Consider the following 15,896-nt stretch of genomic DNA (forward strand, 5'->3'; position numbering starts at 1 on the left):
TTAATCTTTAATATTATAATGATGTACCAAATGGGGTTCCTTATGGTTTATACAGCATTAGTTGAGAGATATTTTCTTATTTTAAGAAATGTGCTATGTGCTGTACCTGATAGGCCCCAACTTAATCAATATTGAATCAAATTGTGTCAATAAATGTTTTTTTTTTTTTCTTTTTACTTGAAGCAAAATGTTTCTTGTCAGAATGCTTCATTTACATGTTAAAATCATAAAAATTGTGCATGCAACAAATGACTTGGTACTAGGGCTGTTTTCGACTAAGGATTTTCATAGTCGAATCTGATTCGTTAGATTTTGCCATAGTCGACTGATAGTCGAACCTTTTTTTTTCTTCTTTTTTTTTTTAGATAGCAGCTAGATTTTTTCCATTTCAAACAAAAGAGCTAAAAAACACATATCACACATATATCATAACATTTCATAAACATGAGGAGCAATATGAGAGAGAAATTTGGCGATCGTTGTTTAGGTAGGCTACATTAAACCACGTAAAGCTTTTTAACGCACATGAGAACCGCGTGGAGTCAACTCACAGCCGCTCCGCAGCCCTGCTGAAAATGTGAAGCAGAAACGCTTAATATCAGATAACGTCCATAATAATTGGACTCCGGGTTCGATTTTTTTACCATTTTCAGTGGTTATGAGGAGCAATATGAGAGGGAAATTTGGTAATCGTTGTTTAGGTACATTAAACCACGTAAAGCTTTTTAACGCACATGAGAACCGTGTGGAGTCAACCCACAGCCGCTCCGCAGCCCTGCTGAAAATGTGAAGCAGATTTTTGAATACATTTTTATTTATTTACATTAGTAAGCTACAGGACATCGTCTTTCAAAACATGACCTGCGCGAAAGCGAAAAAATAAATAAAATTGTACCCAGCCCTTCTGAAAATGCGAATGCGTCTCTGTCCCCAGCACATTTCAAACCAAACTGACGCCCATGTATTCGACTATGAGGTTCATAGTCGAATCAGACCTCTCCGAATCGAATCGTCGAATCCTCGACTATTAGAAGTCAGCCCTACTTGGTACACATGTCACCTTTTTCACCACTTGTGAATTTGCGGGTCTGACTTCCATTTCATCAGGCCTCTTAACAGACACACAGCTTTACAACAACTGATCTTCTGAAGAGAGTAGATTGAAAGCAGCGCTTTAATCTGTGGCGGGTGTTGTGGTTTTGTTGTGGTAGTTTGTAATGAAACTCTCTGTTGCCCTGGTTACAGCTCCATGGTGATCAGAGATCTGACTCTGCGCTCGGCCGCAAGCTTTGGCTCCTTCCACCTCATCCGTCTGCTCTATGATGAATACATGTTCTATTTGGTAGAACACCGTGTCGCCCATGCAACCGGAGAGACGCCCATTGCTGTCATGGGGGAGGTGAGGAGATCTGGCTGCTCCATAGTTGAATATTTCAGACTTTCGTGCGTTAATCTAACCGCTTGTATTAAGCGTTGAGCACATGCAGGCGTTTCTTTTGGCCCTGTCGACTAAGAAAATAAACTCCCTGAATACAGTTTTCACGCCTGCAGTAGTTTATTTAAATAACAATGTCCAGCATATATGCGCGCCATCAGAGTATTGTTATTCTTCTGAAACCTCGACATATGTATTGTGTTTGATAATATTCTGTGGTGGAAGTGACATTTTTTTGAGGGATATGGTTGAATAAGTGGTTGAATTCTTTGTTTTTCTATGGCTAATTTCCTAGCTAGCATTTGGTTTTAAAGTAAATACATAGAATTCCATATTTATAATAAATCTATCTATCTACACATTCATATTAATACTTTTATTGATTGCATAAATCTATCTGTACATTCACATTAATAATAATAATACTACTGATATAATTCTGTATGTCTACACATTAATATGAATAATATTTATATTATAAATATGTAGATGGATATAATTATTATTTAAATAATTCATAAACATTCTGATCATAAGTGATATTTATCTTATACTTTTGTCTCACTAGTTATTACACTAACATTTGGTAAATTGTACATTAGGTTGTGGTGGAAATGACTAAATATAAACTACCAGGTATTTGTTTAATAAATATTGAATTGGTTTAACATTATTTAAATTTGGTTTTGATCAATGTTATTTATAGGTTTTAAAATGCAATACAATATGCAAATCCATCATAAAAATATAGAACTTTTTTTTTTTTACATTTTCAGTTCAGTGACCTCAGTTCAATGATGCCATCACTCATGGAGAAAGGTAACGGATTTTGATGCCAAGCCAAAAAAAGAAAGTTTCTTTTTTTCTCATGTCAAAAGTCCCTCTGCTCTGTAGTCCAACATCCTTCTCTTTTCCTTCCCCAGATGCCTCGTTCTCAGACGACATGGCCAGTGATGGAGACATGTCGAGGATGAGCGAGCCGGCGGTGAAGAGAGAGAGAATCGAGAGCAGTCACTCCCTGCAGGAGATCTAAGAGCAGGGCGTCCGGCTCACCCCAGACCACATTCTTACACTATTCTAACACTCAGCCGTGAGCTTTTTCTTTATCTTGAGGGTACGTAGGTCTGTTTAGGGTCAGTGTGTGTGTGTGTCTCTCTCTCTCTCGCCTTTAGGTTTTCTCCGACTGTGAAACGAGAACGTGCTGGTTTTGTGATGTGTTTTTTTCATGTGCCATAGTCTTCTTTCAGTGCCTTAGATGAGAAAAGAAACACTAGAGCAGAACTGTCTCTCTCTTTCTCTTTGACCTTCTCTCGTTCTGTCGTTTCCTCGGCCGTGCCTCTAACCGCAGAATGAATGTATCGTCTCAGAACCTCAGATGTGTCTAAAGCACCTTTTAAAGATGGTCACGTTTTTAGACTTTCTGCCTCGGCCGTTTCCTCGCGGTTCCTCAGGCGTAGATGCAACCTGCTGACCCCAAAGCTGCATCGCAGCGCCCACCCAAACCCGCTGCACATGCAAAGCCTTTCCATGACGTTTTGTAGATAAACCCCTGGCCATATGAGATGCCTAGTCTATACCTCAACAGTTTTTAGTTCTAATGAGTTAATGTCTGACTTTTAATACGTTTTATAGAAATCACTATAAGAGATTATTCGACTGTTTGCTTCGATCGGTTCCCCTGAAAGTACCCCATTCTCGTTCGAAAGCTTCAGGATGTACATACGCCTACTGTTTTGATGGTTACTGCTCTGCTCTTGAACCCAAGCAAAGCAGTTTTCACCAAATATGGTTTGTGAAACTTTTTTGGTCTAGTTTTGTAGTTATTTGATGAGTTCTTAGTTGTTTGCAGTGGTTAAAAAGAGCCTCGGTGATTTGTCGATATATTGAACGTACCTGTGCGTGAGCGTGCATCTGTACACAAGGCCTTCTGAAGTAACTGGAATTGAGTCTGCACTCACCAAGTTATGACTAGTTTTGTGTTATTTTTATTACAAATTGTTTTTTTTTTAATTAAGATTAAAATATTTTTTTTTGCATAACATATTTAAGTAGATATTGTGTATATGTAATAGCGAAAAAACGTAAACGTTACGTAATAGCGAAAAATTTCTATAAAACGCCACATCTCAGAAAGCCTTTTCTAGAAGACGTAGAAAACCCAAAAATAGACGCGTCTAGTAACAGAATATGCAGATTCTAGCAAATATGCCTCATTACCTGGTGCTGTACATCTGATGTTTTAGTTTTCACGCTTTTAATAAAAACAACGTGCCCACTTAGCTGAAGTAAAGCTGGAAACATTTTCAGGAGATCTATCGTTTTCAGGATACATCATTTGTTTTTGAAGATGTTGTGCTGAACCCGGTTGGGATCTTTACCGGTGCCTGGTAGCGGCCCGTAACGGGCACCCTACATGTCCCTCTCTGCTATTTACAAAGATGAGCTTTATTTCTACTAGCTGTTTTGTGTTTGTTTCTGAGAAGTGATTGGCGGATGTTTTCTCACTGTGGTTGGTTGTGAGTGTCAGGCTCTGTACTTTAACGCCTGTCATGGTTCTTTGCCTGTTGTGTGCTTTTGGGAAAGATTTGTTTTTCTTTTCTTTTTTTTGTAATGCTGTTTTAAAGCTTCTGGCTAAGGATTATTTTTATGGAGGTAGCTGCAATTCTTCTCACTACTATATTGATACCTTATTTTTGTGTCTTTAAAATATCTTTATTTAGCCTCAACTGCTTAGTTCGACTGTATTTTGTACTGGTAAAAAGTGTAATAAATTTGTGTAAACCACTTTTGTCTCATTCTCTCTGCTTGCTTTGTAATGGGATAGTTCCTAAATGCAATCGGTTCATCATATAAAGTGATCGAGTCTCTTCAGAAAAATTTGGACTAAACCACTCAATTCATATGGATTAGTTTTACGATCTCTTTATGAATTTTTGGTAGTTGCGTGGACTGCCATTGGAGGGACAGAAATCGCTCAGATTTCATTAAAAAGATCTTCATTTGTGTTCCGAAGATAAACAAAAGTCTTAAGGGTTTGAAACGACATGAATCCTAACCCTTTAAAGTAAAAAATGTAAATAAAAAAATCATCACACAAATAGACTTGTTTTTTTTAAAGTAAATCTTTCTTGAATACTCAACATGAGACCATTTTTTCAATAAATGTCAGAATTTTTATATCCATTATACATATTCATACTTACTCATTCACAAATTTGCACTAAAAATGAAAGGAAATGTACATCCAGTTCTTCAAACTTGAAATAAATGTGTGGTTTGCACACTGAACAAACAATTCTATACAGATAAAAGAGTAGAGGCTGGTTGTGGTCCCTAATCCCAGTGCATACTTATTCTAAAGCAATGCATCATGGGTATCATCTATTTCACACACATCACACTCTATATACAATGTGATCTCTTCTGTGCAGGCCTTTAGCACATGGACAGTTCCACCAGCCCAGCTAGGTTTAAAAAGTGCAAACGTTGTGCCTCTGTGGTACCGGAGCAGCACCGTCACCTCTCACAAAGAACAGCCGGCCATATATTTTCCTGTAAAACGATACAGATCAACATTATTACTACATTTGACAATGAATGCATCATGCTGTTATCATTATGTACCAGTCTTGATTTGCTGTTTCAAGAAAACTATTAATTAATAACCAAACATCAATTAAACTCACTTAAGAACCACAATTGTTTTCAGAGATTATACCTTAAATATTATGCTTTATATTAAAAAGCACAAGGGACTGTTCCAAGTTTTGCAAAAATGGTGCTAGTTATAATTAGGTGAACATCAAGATATACGGTCAGGTTTTAAAAATGGGTCACTTGTTAGAAACCGGTAATGATCTTCTGAATGATACATTTATACAGATATGTAAATGGTTAAAATATTCACAGGCATGCCTTTGGCAGACGCAACACTGCATTCAAGGTACACGTTTTTAAGTTCATACTTTCCCTGGGAATTGAACCCAAAACCATGTTGCTGGGGTTAATGATAAACAAGTTATGGTTTCACCATAAATCCCTATTATGGATATCCTCAGCTTGTGGAGGAGAGGTGTGCTATGGTGCCAAGCAATTGGTCAAAAAATCTAGAGTGCAGGAGGGACCTGAGCAATATCTATGAACTACTAGAATATCATAGAGACTTCGTATAGAGGACTGTTTTGAATTGGACAAAGAAAGCATCTACATCCAAAACAACCAGCAACCTCCTGGCAACTAGATATCCTATTAAAAACAAACGCTGAACTGAAAGGAGCTGCTCATGAGGGACATAAAGTAGGTCTGGCTCCCACCTGTGGCAAACCTCTTCTTCACCAGGGACATGCGGTACCGGCTGCCCACCAGCTCCACGTTCATGCCTGACAGAGAAGCCCCCGATCCCACAAACTGCACAGCCAGGCTCGGGGGAGGCCCGCGGGGAACCTCCAGGCACTGCCAACTGGCGCACAATGTGCCAGACCCTGAGACCCATAAACACACACACACACACACACACACAGAGAGAGAGAGTCAGCAGCTGCTGTTGGGTTTACATCACAGACCTTGTTAAGATATGTTCAAGAGCCTTTAGAAATAAAAGATCATCTTAAAATATCCTAATGGTACCCATATTTGAATAAACATGCAGTTGCTTCCAAAATCTCCACAACCCTCCCTTGATGCTCTGTCGGTCTCCCTCTGATCTTATGTATTCAGAAGTTTGTTTCTTGGCCTCTCGCTCTTCCGCCCACTTCCACTGAAAACATCTTGTGTCTTGCATCTTGTGCAGCACTTTAAACTCATCCGAGATGTACCAACGCTAAACTATATATAGTGCCGTTTTTTCTTCTTCAAGGAAATCAATCTTCGTTAGATATTCTTAAGTTCTTCCATTTTATGACTGATATTTATTCTGTTGTTCTTTTCACTCACATTAACGTTATTTCAAAGGAGAATTTTAAATAATCCCTGTATTCCATATGATGCCAGAACAGTGACCAGTTTGTAGACCAAAACTCTAAATAAAAATGATTCAATTATAACCCAGTACGCTGACATTAAAGCAAATATGGTACAGGTTAGACTTCATGATGTCAAACAAGAATCAAAAGCATTTGTTGTTATAGATGTTGCATTAACTTGGGAGTGAGTGAGGACTTAAATTTAGGTCTGTTCGTCAAAAACACATAGAATATATGGCTTCTGAATTCTTTTTTATTGTTTTTAAACGACAAACAAATTACTAAAAGGTTTTGTGAAAAGGATCAAAAATGCTGGCACTGGCTGGGAACCTTTCTTTTTTAAATGCTGGCGGGGAAAGAGTTAAACATGAATCATGAATGAGTGACAGAAAAAGAAAGGGGAGGATGAACAGGTGGCAGCAGTGACCTTTGCTGTGATTTGTCGGGGAGAGGTTGGGCAATTTCCATAGGAGTCGTCTTTCCTCTGCACTCCTGTGAAACAGAACAAGTCAGTAACACAGTTCTCTTCATCTATCACTTCTCTCATCACATATTCACTCTTTTTCTCTTTTCTTTCCATCTCTATAAGCAACCACCCAAACCTCAATGTTCTTTTCTCGGAAACTGTCAATAGGGTGAATGTGTGTGAATATGAATGTGCCTCCAGTTCTCACCAGGATGCGGGCGGCTGGCACTGCAGGTCTGTGGCCGTGTGATCGAGGGGCAGCAGCACTTGTACAGTGGTCAGCTGGGTGGAGGGGGCGGTTGCGGGGCAGCAGTGGTAATCCAGAGACACACGGGTCACCGTGCCACTGCGCTGACACTCGGCGGACAACAGGAGGGGAGCACGACCCGGATCCTGAGATGACGCCTACGAGACAGTTCATTAAAAAAAAACACCCGCATTAACATTTCAAATAGTTTTATGACAGATTATAAACATTTTCAAAGATGTTAACCTTTAAAGGAATATTCCGGGTTCAATGCAAGTTAAGCATAGTCGACAGAGTTTGTTGATGTAATAATGTTGATTAACACAAAAAAGGTTCAAATCAAGATTCATTTATGAAAGTAAAAATGAATGAAAGTTAATAGGGCAGAAATGTGAAGCTTATAATTTTATAAACGCACTTGCACTATAACACTTTTACACTCTGGGATTGGTAAAATGATTTATTGTTTTTGAAAGAAGTCTCTTATCCTCATCCAGACTGTATTTATTTGATTAAAAATACAGTAAAAAGAATAATTTTGTAGAATATTAAATTCTAATAATGCTAATGCTCAATAAAAAAATGTTTTTATAAATTGTGAAAACTTTTGCTGCTTAATATTTTTAAAGGAAACTGTGATAAAGTTTTTTCAGGATTTTTTGATGAATAGAAAGTTCAAAAGAACAGCATTTATTTGAGTTTTTTGTAATATCGTAAAAGTCTTTGTAATAAAAAAAATATATATATAATAATAATTTATTTGCTGAATAAAAGTATTAATTTCTTCAAACTTTTGAACAGTAGTGTACATGAATTCTTCAGTTAAATCTTTTATATTATTTGAGCTGTAAAGCTGTTTAACCCAAAAATCCAATCACCCAAAAATAAAAATCATTTAGTCACTGATATGTCGCTTCAACCAATGACTTTCTTTCTTCAGCAGAACAGAAAAGAAACCACACTATTGGGTCTTTCCGTGTCAAATCAAACAAATTTCAGAAACTTCCTTGGCTCAAATGCTCATAGTTTATCTATTTGTAGGTTTGAGAATGTGTGTCATCGTCATAAAATATAGATTTTAAAGAAGGTACTAAAGGCAATGTGGGGGATTTTCCATAAATAGTGATGAAAGCCAAAATATTAAATGTCATAGATTAATATTTATTAAGTAATCCACTATTCTGTGAAGGGGATCAACATTTTCACCTGAGATCTGGTGCGAAATTACAGGAGGGTAAGAATGACAAAGTACGGTGGCAAAGTGTGCTCCAAAAATACGGTGTGCTCCACTCACAACACAACCAAATACATTTCAGAACACTATTTCACTAGTTCAGATTTCCTAGTAGGAAATCTGAGTTTCGTAGTAGGAAATTGAGAGGGAGTTCATGTCCAATTTCACGGAGCAAAGGCAATAAATGAAAACAATTTCCAACTAGGAAACTCTTATTTTTCTACTAGGAAATCTGAGTTTCCTACTAGGAAATAAGATTTGAGAGGGAGTTCGTGTCTAATTTCATGGAGCTAAGGCAATAAATTAGAATAATTTCCAAATAGGAAACTCGTATTTTTCTACTAGTTTCCAATTAGTAGAAAGTAGAAATTCGACTTCTCTATTTTCTACATAATTAGTATGAGTTTCATTCTAGGTAACCTGAATTCACAACTGGGAAATCTGAGTTTCCTACTAAGAAATAGGATTTGAGAGGTCATGTCCAATTTCATGGAGCAAAGGCAATAAATTAGAATAATTTCCAACTAGGAAACTCGTATTTTCCTTCTAGGAAATCTGAGTTTCCAACTGGGAAATCTGAGTTTCCAACTAGGAAATCTGTGTTTCCAACTGGGAAATCTGAGTTTCCAACTGGGAAATCTTTCCTACTAGGAAATCTGAGTTTCCAACTGGGAAATCTGAGTTTCCAACTGGGAAATCTGAGTTTCCTACTAGGAAATCTGAGTTTCCAACTGGGAAATCTTCCTAATAGAAAATCTGAGTTTCCAACTGGGAAATCTTCCTAATAGAAAATCTGGGTTTCCAACTGGGAAATCTGACTTCCTTAGTAGGAAATATGATTTGAGAGTGAGATCATGTCCAATTTCATGAAGCAAAGGCAATAAATTAGAATAATTTCCAATTAGAAAACTCTTATTTTCCTACTAGGAAATCTGAGTTTTCAACTAGGAAATCTGAGTTTCCAACTAGGAAAACTGAGTTTCCAACTGGGAAATCTTCCTAATAGAATTAATCTTCATGAAGCAAAGGCAATAAATTAGAATAATTTCCAATTAGAAAACTCTTATTTTCTGAGTTTCCAACTGGGAAATCTGAAATTCCGAGTTTCCAACTTGGAAATTCCGAGTTTCCAACTGGGAAATTCCGAGTTTCCAACTAGGAAATTCCGAGTTTCCAACTTGGAAATTCCGAGTTTCCAACTTGGAAATTCCGAGTTTCCAACTTGGAAATTCCGAGTTTCCAACTTGGAAATTCCGAGTTTCCAACTTGGAAATTCCGAGTTTCCAACTTGGAAATTCCGAGTTTCCAACTGGGAAATTCCGAGTTTCCAAATGGGAAATCCGACTTCCTTAGTAGGAAATATGATTTGAGAGCGAGATCATGTCCAATTTCATGGAGCAAAGGCAATAAATTAGAATAATTTCCAACTAGGAAACTTGTATTTTCCTACTAGTTTCCAACTGGGAAATGGGAGGTTTTTTAGTTCTCTACTTTCTACATAATTAGTATGAGTTTCATACTAGGTAACCTGAATTCACAACTGGGAAATTCTCAGTTTCCAACTGGGAAATCTTCCTAATAGAAAATCTGAGTTTCCAACTGGGAAATCTTCCTAATAGAAAATCTGGGTTTCCAACTGGGAAATCTGACTTCCTTAGTAGGAAATATGATTTGAGAGTGAGATCATGTCCAATTTCATGAAGCAAAGAATAATTAGAATAATTTCCAATTAGAAAACTCTTATTTTCCTACTAGGAAATCTGAGTTTCCAACTGGAAAATCTGAAATCAGAGTTTCCTACTAGGAAATCTGAGTTTCCAACTAGGAAAACAAAGTTTCCAACTGGGAAATCTGAGTTTCCTACTAGGAAATCTGAGTTTCCAACTAGGAAAACTGAGTTTCCAACTGGGAAATCTTCCTAATAGAATTAATCTTCATGGAGCAAAGGCAATAAATTAGAATAATTTCCAATTAGAAAACTCTTATTTTCTGAGTTTCCAACTGGGAAATCTGAAATTCCGAGTTTCCAACTAGGAAATTCCGAGTTTCCAACTAGGAAATTCCGAGTTTCCAACTTGGAAATTCCGAGTTTCCAACTGGGAAATTCCGACTGGGAAATTCCGAGTTTCCAACTTGGAAATTCCGAGTTTCCAACTGGGAAATTCCGAGTTTCAAACTTGGAAATTCCGAGTTTCCAACTTGGAAAATCCGAGTTTCCAACTGGGAAATTCCAACTGGGAAATTCCGAGTTTCCAACTTGGAAATTCCGAGTTTCCAATTGGGAAATTCCGAGTTTCCAACTAGGAAATTCCGAGTTTCCAACTTGGAAATTCCGAGTTTCCAACTGGGAAATTCCGACTGGGAAATTCCGAGTTTCCAACTTGGAAATTCCGAGTTTCCAACTGGGAAATTCCGAGTTTCAAACTTGGAAATTCCGAGTTTCCAACTTGGAAAATCCGAGTTTCCAACTGGGAAATTCCAACTGGGAAATTCCGAGTTTCCAACTTGGAAATTCCGAGTTTCCAATTGGGAAATTCCGAGTTTCCAACTGGGAAATTCCGACTGGGAAATTCCGAGTTTCCAACTTGGAAATTCCGAGTTTCCAACTGGGAAATTCCGAGTTTCAAACTTGGAAATTCCGAGTTTCCAACTTGGAAATTCCGAGTTTCCAACTGGGAAATTCCGAGTTTCCAACTTGGAAATTCCGAGTTTCCAACTTGGAAATTCCGAGTTTCCAACTTGGAAATTCCGAGTTTCCAACTGGGAAATTCCGAGTTTCCAAATGGGAAATCCGACTTCCTTAGTAGGAAATATGATTTGAGAGCGAGATCATGTCCAATTTCATGGAGCAAAGGCAATAAATTAGAATAATTTCCAACTAGGAAACTTGTATTTTCCTACTAGTTTCCAACTGGGAAATGGGAGGTTTTTTAGTTCTCTACTTTCTACATAATTAGTATGAGTTTCATACTAGGTAACCTGAATTCACAACTGGGAAATTCTCAGTTTCCAACTGGGAAATCTTCCTAATAGAAAATCTGAGTTTCCAACTGGGAAATCTTCCTAATAGAAAATCTGGGTTTCCAACTGGGAAATCTGACTTCCTTAGTAGGAAATATGATTTGAGAGTGAGATCATGTCCAATTTCATGAAGCAAAGGCAATAAATTAGAATAATTTCCAATTAGAAAACTCTTATTTTCCTACTAGGAAATCTGAGTTTCCAACTGGAAAATCTGAAATCAGAGTTTCCTACTAGGAAATCTGAGTTTCCAACTAGGAAAACAAAGTTTCCAACTGGGAAATCTGAATTTCCTACTAGGAAATCTGAGTTTCCAACTAGGAAAACTGAGTTTCCAACTGGGAAATCTTCCTAATAGAATTAATCTTCATGAAGCAAAGGCAATAAATTAGAATAATTTCCAATTAGAAAACTCTTATTTTCTGAGTTTCCAACTGGGAAATCTGAAATTCCGAGTTTCCAACTAGGAAATTCCGAGTTTCCAACTTGGAAATTCCGAGTTTCCAACTGGGAAATTCCGACTGGGAAATTCCGAGTTTCCAACTTGGAAAATCCGAGTTTCCAACTGGGAAATTCCAACTGGGAAATTCCGAGTTTCCAACTTGGAAATTCCGAGTTTCCGACTGGGAAATTCCGAGTTTCCAACTGGGAAATTCCGAGTTTCCAACTGGGAAATTCCGACTGGGAAATTCTGAGTTTCCAACTGGGAAATTCCGACTGGGAAATTCTGAGTTTCCAACTGGGAAATTCCGAGTTTCCAACTTGGAAATTCCGAGTTTCCAACCGGGAAATTTCAAGTTTCCAACTTGGAAATTCCGAGTTTCCAACTTGGAAATTCCGAGTTTCCAACCGGGAAATTTCAAGTTTCCAACTTGGAAATTCCGAGTTTCCAACTGGGAAATTCCGAGTTTCCAACTGGGAAATTCCGACTGGGAAATTCCGAGTTTCCAACCGGGAAATTCCGAGTTTCCAACTTGGAAATTTCGAGTTTCCAACTGGGAAATTCCGAGTTTCCAACTTGGAAATTCCGAGTTTCCAACTGGGAAATTCCGAGTTTCCAACTGGGAAATTCCGACTGGGAAATTCCGAGTTTCCAACCGGGAAATTCCGAGTTTCCAACTGGGAAATTCCGAGTTTCCAAATGGGAAATCCGACTTCCTTAGTAGGAAATATGATTTGAGAGTGAGATCATGTCCAATTTCATGGAGCAAAGGCAATAAATTAGAATAATTTCCAACTAGGAAACTTGTATTTTCCTACTAGTTTCCAACTGGGAAATGGGAGGTTTTTTATTTCTCTACTTTCTACATAATTAGTATGAGTTTCATACTAGGTAACCTGAATTCACAACTGGGAAATTCTGAGTTTCCAACTGGGAAATTCCGAGTTTCCAACTGGGAAATCCGAGTTTCCAACTGGGAAATCTGACTTCCTTAGTAGGAAATATGATTTGACACTCCATGGACACTCCATGTCCAATTTCATGGAGCAAAGGCAATAAATTAGAATAATTTCCAATTAGAAAACTCGTATTTTCCTACTAGGAAATCTGAGTTTCCAAAGGGCAAATCTGATTTTCCTACTAGGAAATCTGAGTTTCCAACAGGGAAATCTGAGTTTCCTACTAGGAAATAGGATTTGTGAGTGAGATCATGTCCAATTTCATGGAGCAAAGACAATAAATTAGAATAATTTCCAACTAGGAAACTCGTATTTTCCTACTAGGAAATCTGAGTTTCCAACTGGGAAATCTGAGTTTCCTACTGGGGAATCTGAGTTTCCTACTAGCAGATATGATTTGAGAGAGAGTTCATATCCAATTTCATGGAGCAAAGGCAATAAATTAGAATAATTTCCAACTAGAAAACCAGTATTTTCCTACTAGGAAATCTGAGTTTCCAACTGGGAAATCTGAGTTTACAACTGGAAAATCTGAGTTTACAACTGGAAAATCTGAGTTTACAACTGGGAAATCGGATTTGAGAGGGACTTCATGTCCAATTTCACGAAGCAAAGGCAATAAATTAGAATAATTTCCAACTAGGAAACTTGTATTTTCCTAGTAGGAAATCTGAGTTCCTACTAGGAAATCTGAGTTTCCTACTGGGAAATATGAGTTTCCTACTAGGAAATCTGAGTTTCCTACTAGGATAACTGAGTTTCCTACTAGGATAACTGAATTTCCTCATGGTAAATCTGAGTTTCCAACTGGGAAATCCGAGTTCCTTAGTAGGAAATATGATTTGAGAGGGAGATCATGTCCAATTTCATGGAGCAAAGGCAATAAATTAGAATAATTTCCAAGTAGGAAACTCGTATTTTCCTACTAGGAAATCTGAGTTCCTACTAGGAAACCTGAATTTACAACTGAGAAATCTGAATTTCCTCATGGTAAATCTGAGTTTCCAACTGGGAAATCCGAGTTCCTTAGTAGGAAATATGATTTGAGAGGGAGTTCATGTCCAATTTCATGAGCAAAGGCAAAAAATTATAATAATTTTCTACTAGGAAACCAAAACATTGATGAATTACGACACAAATGTTGATGACTGAGCTTAACTTGAACTGAATGTGGAATATTCCTTCAGGTTTCATTAAAGTAGAACACATTGTAATTCAAGCACTCATTAGGTTTGTGATGACTGACCTGGTATTTTAGCAGAGCCACATTGTAATAGGAGGCCTGTGGGTTAAGCTCCGCCTCTCTCTGCAGGTGGAGCGTTAAGGCCGGCATGTTGAACCAGAAATCCTTGGTGTCCGGGTCACTCTGTGACGGGTCGCTGCAGGTACAAAGACAACAGATGCTGTCCACAGAGCTTGTATTAAACCCAGAACAAGCCAGTTGTGTGTGTGTGTCTCATCATACCTATAGAGTAACTTCTGGTTGGGTAAGAAGTGGTCCACTCGAGAGATGTTCACCAGTCGGAAGCTTAAAACTGGTGCGTTGGGGTTGGCAGTGAAAATGCGGATGATGCCGGCAGGAAACGACATAGTGAGGTCTCCGGTGATCTTGACCAGACAGCTGAAACCCAAACACACACAAACGGTTGGACAGCAAATCACTTTCAGTTGGAGCTACAGTGATAAAAGACTTGGTCCTCCAGATGGGGGGAAAGAACCTCAGACGGACCGGTTGTGTTCTCCTCCTTTGAAGAAGGCGTTGATGTACTCTGTGATGGCTGTGGCTACAGGCCAGGACTCCTGGGTACTCAGAGAAATGGGACTGGGTCCTCGCGACAAACCTGCAGGGTCACATTACATAACTTGATAACTTCATCTGCCACAGTCGGTCCCTGGATTTTGTCGGCGGATGGATAAATAAATGGATCAGCAGTTGAATACGCAATAGGATTTGGGAGATGCTTCCTCTGTATTAGACACATGCCTGTGGGCTATTTTAAAGTGATGGGGACAAAATCAGACATTTCTTGACTGTCCCCAGCGTTAATGTCTACATTAGATTAGCATAATGAAGTTACAGTAAAGCTCTTGAGGTTGACTCTCAAAATATATGATGAAGTTTTGTGGATAATGCGAGTGTTTGGGGAAATAGGAGTGTGCCTCTGGTCACCTCGGGCTGGGCTGGGGACGCGGTTCTGCATCCCCCATTCACTGGGGCTGGAGGAGGATGAGGAGGTGAGGGGGGGACTGGGCTCAGGCAGCGGAGACGAGCACAGAGACCTAGACTGAGACACACCACAGAAAAAAAAATCTTAGAATTTAAACATTTCAAATATTTCATCATTTTTTATTATAATTTTTTATTTTTTTATAATCATACACTTTTATGAGCTTATATTAAAGGGTTAGTACACCCAAATGAAAATTATGTCATCATTTGCTCACTGTCATGTTGTTCCGAACCCGTAAGACTTTTCTTCATCTTCAGAACACGTATACAGATATTTGAATGAAATCTGAGAGATTTCTGTCCCTCCATTGACAGCTATGCAACTGACACTTTGAAACGTTCATGAAGAGATTGTAAAACTAATCCATATAAATTGAGTGGTTTAGTCCAACTTCTCTGAAGAGACACGATCGCTTTATATGATGTTTATAACAGATTGAACTTAGGCTTTTATTCATATAAACATTCATCAACTCACACATCAACGGAACGGAAGCTCAAACATGTTCGCTTGATGTGCGAGAACCAATGAGGTTCATTCTCGAGTTACGCAGCACGTTTGAGCTTCCATAAGAGGCTCGTTCTCGCGCGTCAAGAAGGTTTGGTCGAGCTTCTATTTATGTTCGCCGATCGATGTTTATTTGTGAATAAAAGCCTAAATTCAATCTGTTCATCATGTAAAGCGATCAAGTCTCTTCAGATAATTTGGACTAAACCACTCAATTCATATGGAGGAGTGTGAGTAAACGGTGACAGAATTAAACTAACTCTTTTAATTAGGGGACTACATGGAATATTATTTTTTTTATTTTAAAATCCATTTTTCACACCACAGGACTTGAGAGTACATACAAAAAGCAAAATAACAAATACAATAAATATATAAGCATTCAAATTATTC

General features: G+C 38.1%; 2 protein-coding genes across 7 annotated transcripts in view; one reads left to right on the forward strand and one right to left on the reverse strand.

Annotated features, from left to right (window-relative positions):
• rfx2 (regulatory factor X, 2 (influences HLA class II expression)) overlaps window positions 1-4,220 on the forward strand; it is a 40,278-nt gene extending 36,058 nt beyond the window's left edge. For all 4 annotated transcript variants that reach the window (XM_079638872.1, XM_079638873.1, XM_079638874.1 and 1 more), the window contains 3 exons: window positions 1,246-1,399; window positions 2,212-2,254; window positions 2,359-4,220. In XM_079638872.1, coding sequence (XP_079494998.1) covers window positions 1,246-1,399; window positions 2,212-2,254; window positions 2,359-2,468 — 307 coding nt within the window. In that variant the 3' untranslated portion in view covers window positions 2,469-4,220. The remainder of the gene's footprint in view (window positions 1-1,245; window positions 1,400-2,211; window positions 2,255-2,358) is intronic.
• Window positions 4,221-4,549: 329 nt separating this feature from the next.
• The window catches only part of fcho1 (FCH and mu domain containing endocytic adaptor 1), a 46,148-nt gene continuing 34,801 nt past the window's right edge, over window positions 4,550-15,896 (reverse strand). For all 3 annotated transcript variants that reach the window (XM_079638871.1, XM_079638870.1, XM_079638869.1), the window contains 8 exons: window positions 14,936-15,050; window positions 14,495-14,606; window positions 14,231-14,386; window positions 14,012-14,144; window positions 7,071-7,267; window positions 6,824-6,888; window positions 5,749-5,916; window positions 4,550-4,987 (listed from right to left, as the gene is read on the reverse strand). In XM_079638871.1, the coding sequence (XP_079494997.1) occupies window positions 4,959-4,987; window positions 5,749-5,916; window positions 6,824-6,888; window positions 7,071-7,267; window positions 14,012-14,144; window positions 14,231-14,386; window positions 14,495-14,606; window positions 14,936-15,050 (975 nt within the window). In that variant the 3' untranslated portion in view covers window positions 4,550-4,958. The remainder of the gene's footprint in view (window positions 4,988-5,748; window positions 5,917-6,823; window positions 6,889-7,070; window positions 7,268-14,011; window positions 14,145-14,230; window positions 14,387-14,494; window positions 14,607-14,935; window positions 15,051-15,896) is intronic.

Source organism: Phoxinus phoxinus, assembly GCF_949152265.1.
Source record: "Phoxinus phoxinus genome assembly, chromosome: 15".
Taxonomy (NCBI): Eukaryota; Metazoa; Chordata; class Actinopteri; order Cypriniformes; family Leuciscidae; genus Phoxinus; species Phoxinus phoxinus.